Source organism: Chenopodium album, chromosome 3 (assembly GCF_948465745.1).
Source record: "Chenopodium album chromosome 3, dcCheAlbu1.1, whole genome shotgun sequence".
Lineage (NCBI taxonomy): Eukaryota > Viridiplantae > Streptophyta > Magnoliopsida > Caryophyllales > Amaranthaceae > Chenopodium > Chenopodium album.
The window spans coordinates 79,153,768-79,159,849 of NC_137836.1; the positions used below are offsets into that span (position 1 = coordinate 79,153,768).

The window sequence follows — 6,082 nt, forward strand, 5'->3', positions numbered from 1 at the left end:
CTTATCCGTGTAAAAGTTTTTTTTGGATAATTTTGTCCATTTATCTTCTCTACTACGAAGTATAAGTATCTAACGTAAAACGCGTACCAAAAGGTTTTATTACAAATATTTTGAAACTAATGGAGTACTACATAGTACACATGACTTTGGTTGATAACAATACATGCCATTTCTAATTTAAGAATGCTCTAAGAATATATCAACACAAATTACTACTCGTAACGATTTCGGTTGAACTCAAGTATTGTTATATTGTCAAAGCAACTTCTTTATATTGCTCGTATTGATAAATTAAGTATCGAAGTTGGTATCCAAGATTAGCAATCAATTATTTACTACGAGTATATTGTTACCCTATTACTCTTTCCAAATGAATAAAACGATTCTCTCTAAATACGAGTACTCCGTGATTTTGTACTCCGTATCAACGAAACTCATAATCTCATCTACATTAATTCCGTTTGAGAAAATCTCTTCTCCTTACAAGACTACAACAAAGTAACGATAATAAGCTAAGATGCGCACATTTTGGAGTGATCCCGGAAAATACAGGGATATGTCAAGGGCTCGAAAAAATCATCATCATCAATTCATCACATCCAAAATCTAGTTTTCAACAAAACCATTGTTCAACCTTCTTAACCAGTAATCCTCAATTTCTGCAAAAATGATACTGCAAACTCAATCTCTTTCTTCCCACATTATCCCTTCAAATTATCTCCCAACCCAGAAACTCAAATCATCTTCAAAACCCCTCAATTTTCTCTCTCCTAAATCTCGCAAATCCCCCCTAAAATGCTCCTCCATTTCAGTAGCTTCAGACCCATCATCATCATCATCAACAACAACCACCCAAATCAAACCTTACCCAGCTGAAGTTTCAAGGACTATAATGGAGTTATCTTCATCTGGGACTCTTTCTACTTTGACCCATGATGGTTGGCCTCTTGGTATTGGTGTTCGTTTAACAGTTGATTCTGATGGTACCCCTATTTTGTGCACTAATCTCTCTAATCGACATTTTTCTATTGATAAAAGGTCTACTCTTCATGTTCAGGTTTGTGTTTAATTCTTCAGATTCTGGTGTTTTTTTTGTTCTTGTTCAATTTTGAATTGTGGGTTTGCAGCATGAGATGATTATTAGCTGAATTTAGATTGGTTGGTTCATGATTTTGTTTCTATTTATCCAAATGTGTATCTGATTAGGAAAAGTGATAGTTCTGTAAATTAATTGGTTTTATGGAATTTGATATTAGTACTCAGAATTACATGATCAACAACCTGAATCGAGGCGGGTTTTGTTGTTTTTGTTAAGAGATTTCATGGTTTAATGGTAGTTAGTTGAAGGTGATAAGTTTTTTAATAGGATAAATAGAAGATTGGAATCACCGAGAGGTTTGCTGTGTTGGTGGAATTTGGAGTTTAGGACTGCAATTTGATGTGTACTGCTGATTGACTTGCAAATGATGGAATCCAAAAGTTAATATTGGTGCCGGGACTTTATGCAGTGTGGTTATTTGTTACTGTATTAGTTGATTTGGTAATCAGAGGATGAGTGGATGATGAGTTCTCGTATGTATGCAGCTACCGCAATGTGGATTGAGGACACCACAGTGTACTATACAAGGTAGCTTGGATAAACCTGATGACAAAACGACAGTGAAGGTAAATTATAATGTTTGCCAAACCTCTTCCGTTTCGCTGTTAAATTGAAGGAGAGACACCTATAACTTGCTATGTTTGATCCTGCAGAAGCTTCATTCAGTGTGGAAAAAGCGATTTGGGGAAGAGATTAATGAAGACCTATTGTATGTTGTCTCTGTGGACCGCATACTGCAGCTAGAAGATTTTCAGGAGGTGTGGTGGGTCATATTATTGTTGGTTGTACCTTTGTATCTTAATTTCCTTGGGACTGTAAACACTGTATAGTAAGCGCCAAGAGGAGTTTGATATGGAGAATTTCATGTCATCATATGTGAATTTTTAAGATGCATAACCTTTGCTCATTATATTTGCAGGATGGTGTTTGGGTTACATCTTCTGATTATAAAAATGCATACCCAGATCCTCTAAGAGATATTGCAGAAAAGGTTGTGACTGAGATCAATGCAAACAACATGGAAGATGTGCTTCGCTTTTGCAGCATTTATGCAGATTTGCAATTCCAGGTATCTTCCTATTCCGTAAGCTGGATCCTTGAGAGAATCACATAATTTGCATTGCAACATTTGTTTTCATGTGAAGTGAACCCTCTCTTCCCAAATTGTGAAAGAAGCGGAATGGTGGCCCTAGGAAAATACAAAACTTGTCTTTGATGTGCAACTATTCAATTCCGAAGAACTTTTATACTGTGTAACTCACCCAAACAAGTAGCTTGTTCGGTGACTAACCATAGTGATTTAAAAAATCCCTTGTCGAAGTCAAATTTTAACATATCAAGAAGCTTATTTCTTGTCAAAGGGGTGAGATGACAATCATGACATACAAGAGTTACCTGTTCATGTGTCAAGGTTCTTACTTCTCAGTGGAGAGTGTTTTTCCTCTGACCATTTCATTTACTTGCACATAGTTCCCAAGCCATTTCATGCTATGGCCTCTGTTGACTTGTTTATGCGATTTACTTGGTATGTCAACAAATTCCAAGCTAGTCTTTATTAGGCCATCCTAGTATCTCTTAAGTTATTACCACAAAAAATAACTCATTTCCATTTAAATATCTTCTCTCCCATTCTATAGTTATGTTTTAACTTGGCCCTGACATTCTTTAAGAGGTGAGAAGTTTACAAGTGAAATGAAGTACACCATTTGAACTCATAATTGGTTTACATATCTTTAGTTGGTTGCTTGGGCACATGGATGCTAGATTTTTGCGATTATATCTGTATAATTACAAGGAGAATGGTTCTTTTGCCTTTGCATGAAAATTCAATTTGTTTCTATTTATTGTTTAATAGTCTTTTGAATTATGCTTTAAAAGTACTTGAGTTTTGCTGCCTATAACAAAAGTATCCCAACAACAAAAGCTTGTGTATAATTTGTAACTTTGTATACCGTGCTTGAGTTCTACTAAGTCCCAAGTATCTTGCATGAGGTCTTGAAAGGTGGCTGCTGTCCACTATCCTCAATCTTTAATCGTATGCGTCCAATGAGGCTTCTACATTGGATGCATAAGTGGAGGTATAAGATGTAGCTGTGTCCAATACATTCATAGATAGGTTGTTGTCATTAGACTATTGATAAAAAGTCCGCAATAAGCTATTCCCTTTTCAAGAGTTTATTGATCTCATGGTCTGTGTGCAACTGCTGTTTCCTTAGGTTTTGATTTGTCTTAAGAGGAGTGAGGACTGAGATTCGCTTTTGTTGGTTTAAAATGACGATGTAACAGGAATCTTATCATTTTTGACCTTTGGTACTGTGTAGTGTGTACACTGTGCAGTATGAATAGTGACGGAGCAGAGGTAAAAGGTATGGGATACACAATTGTCTTTCGGAATAGTATATCTGCAATTCTGTGTAGAGCCTTGTGATCGGTCTTGAATCTTCATATATCCTAGTTCTGATAGGAAATGAGGACATGGAATCTGTGTGTGATTGGGGAGATGCCTATCTTACAATCTTTTTCATGCTTAAATCTAAATTACCTTGGCCAACTAAAGAAGATTTCTCCACCCAATTTTAACTGTGCCTAGTGGTGTTTTATATGCTTTGATGACAGCTTTTATGCTTGTGCTCATGTAAATCTCAACTCAACCTGATTTCTATCGTTCGGTCTCTCTAGCTGTCTGTTATGTCAAGGTGTGTGTCAAGTGTTTGTGCAAAATGATAGCGGGATAGGATATATCTGTATGACAGTATCAGCTGAATTTTTCTGTAGATGATTTTGGTGTACAAAAATTTGTGTTTATCATTGTAGTTCTTAATAACTTCTCTTGGAACGATGGAGTGAACATGATTAGTGGGGTAGAAGTACCTTTGTTGTTACTCAGTAATGGATTTAAGTTTTGTGTCGTGTGGTTTGATTATAATTCCTTTTCTGCAGGTATCAGAGGCAAAAATGGTGTGGGTTGATAGGTTGGGTTTCGACATGCGTCTGTATTCACCTCCAAGTGGAATGTATGAGATTCGGATTCCATTCCCTAGGGAAGTGACTGATGAGAAGGGTGTGAAATCAACATTCAATGGGATGTCTCAAATTGCTTGGGAAGTAGAAAAAAATTACTATCCCCTAGATTTTAAGAGAGTTAAACAAGTAAAGAAGATTGTGGTGGCAGGATCATAGAAGATGATGGATTTCATTGCTTATACTTGTCTCTTCTTCCCAGAGGCATATGTCTCTTTGACAGGCCATTTTTTGAGGTGGAAATGTGGAATGCTAACCACTTCTGCAATTTGTTCCGGGTGCATTGTTGTCTTTGTTGGCCATTTAGATTACGGGCAAAACTAAAAGTTGGACATTATTAATAGCAGAGAGTATATTTCATATGCGGTTTGGTAGTTATAGATTGTAATTGTATCATCTATTGTTGAATCATATTAATCCTGAATTTAAATTGGCAGCCAAATTTTGCATTTTGTGTATAGGTAAGAAGTTTTTATTGGCATTGCGCGTTTTCTAAATTGTATATATTCATGGAAAAATTACGTGTGCGGTACACTACATAAATGAACCAGGTGAATTAATGAAAGAAAGTAAAAGTTGGCAAAAACAGAGAGAAATTTTTTTTTAATAGAACAAGAAAGCTAAATTAAGTAAAAATAATTTTTTCTTATAAGTTTATGCACAATAGAACCTTACAAGATAAGAAAAACTAAATTAATTAAAAATTTAATGGTGGATGATTCATGAAATATATCAAACTAAATTATTGTTTAGGATGAGTTCCTCAAATTGTTGTCATACATGTAATTAAGCAAATGTGTTGTTTGTTAGCCAAGTGTAGTGTTAGAAAAGTAATTTGTAACTAATTACCTAAATTGGTGTAATTTGTTTACAAATTTTAATATCGGTTGATTATGCAAATAAATCCTATTTTATTATTTACGTAGAATTTGTGGATAATATTGAATTTGTTTTTATCATAACTAGTAATTGGATTGATTATTTTAGAAATGAAAAAAAATTGATATTGTGTTATTTTTATTTTTTTATTATATGAATTTTTTTTTTAAAAAATAATATCTAATTTTTCTAATATATATATACTGAGAAAATGAATCATTTTTGCAAATTTAGGAATAATTTTTAAGCTAAAAAAAGTTGAAGTAGCGATTTTAGACGTCATGTTGCACGTGATTACTAACTCATTTAGTCTTTTGCACGTGAGCCTATTAACATCAACGAAAGTGAAGCAAAGACGGGTGCATAAGTGAGTAAGGGTAATAAGAGTATTGTGTATTGCTTGAGAAAGAGGGGATTTACAAGTTTGCTTGGATGGTTTACAAATGAGGGGGCTCTCTATTTATAAGGCTCCCAAGTACAGGACTAGAGTGTTCCATTCTAGAGATTTCCTAATACGAAGAGTTTTTCGCAAATCTAGCCTGCGGATATGTACAAGAGTTCCTAGAAGTTTTTAGAACCTTTCAGACCGTTCTAGAACCTTGTTGTACATTCTTAACGTATTCAGACCCTATATTGGAAATCTGACTTCACCCTAATGTTTCTTGACCCAAAAATCGATGAACCCCTGAATTTTCAGTTAACACGGCTGATAAATCTATTTTATTTCTCACCCTTATTAACTTGTATTTTCCCCTTAAGATTGAGTTTTTTTTTTAAGGGTTTTGAATTAGATTGAAGATCAAGAAAGTATATATTTTTCGATTGAAATACCGGACTAATTTTCTTTGCTTTAGACTCGAAGGCCTGTTCTGTTCAGCTTAAATTCAGTTCAACTCTAATCCATTCAGTTCACTTTCTAATTTTTTTTTTCTCATAAACAATTCATTTCAGCTTTATTCAATTCAGTTAAGTTCAGCCCCAAATAGTTCAGGAAATTAGAACAGACTCTTCCTATTCAAACTATTCGATCCCTCAAACTCGAGGTAATCCGGCCAATGGGACAACCGGACAAGCGAACATTAA

At 34.7% G+C, this 6,082-nt stretch overlaps 1 protein-coding gene across 1 annotated transcript; it reads left to right on the forward strand.

Annotated features, from left to right (window-relative positions):
* Nucleotides 1-459: 459 nt before the first annotated feature.
* Nucleotides 460-4,572, forward strand: LOC145624371 (glutamyl-tRNA reductase-binding protein, chloroplastic-like). Its single transcript, XM_081677389.1, has 5 exons — nucleotides 460-1,057; nucleotides 1,585-1,665; nucleotides 1,753-1,857; nucleotides 2,019-2,168; nucleotides 4,040-4,572. Exons 1-5 carry the CDS (start codon nucleotides 668-670, stop codon nucleotides 4,277-4,279), a joined length of 966 nt encoding a protein of 321 aa, XP_081533515.1. The 5' UTR covers nucleotides 460-667; the 3' UTR covers nucleotides 4,280-4,572.
* The last annotated feature ends 1,510 nt before the right edge of the window (nucleotides 4,573-6,082 follow it).

Bases quoted from the DNA above. Each gene is read 5' to 3' on its own strand.
- LOC145624371 (XM_081677389.1), top strand. From the start codon at position 668: ATGATACTGCAAACTCAATCTCTTTCTTCCCACATTATCCCTTCAAAT. The intron at 1,058-1,584 runs GTTTGTGTTTAA...GTATGTATGCAG, and splicing joins GGTCTACTCTTCATGTTCAG to CTACCGCAATGTGGATTGAG. The intron at 1,666-1,752 runs GTAAATTATAAT...TTGATCCTGCAG, and splicing joins ATGACAAAACGACAGTGAAG to AAGCTTCATTCAGTGTGGAA.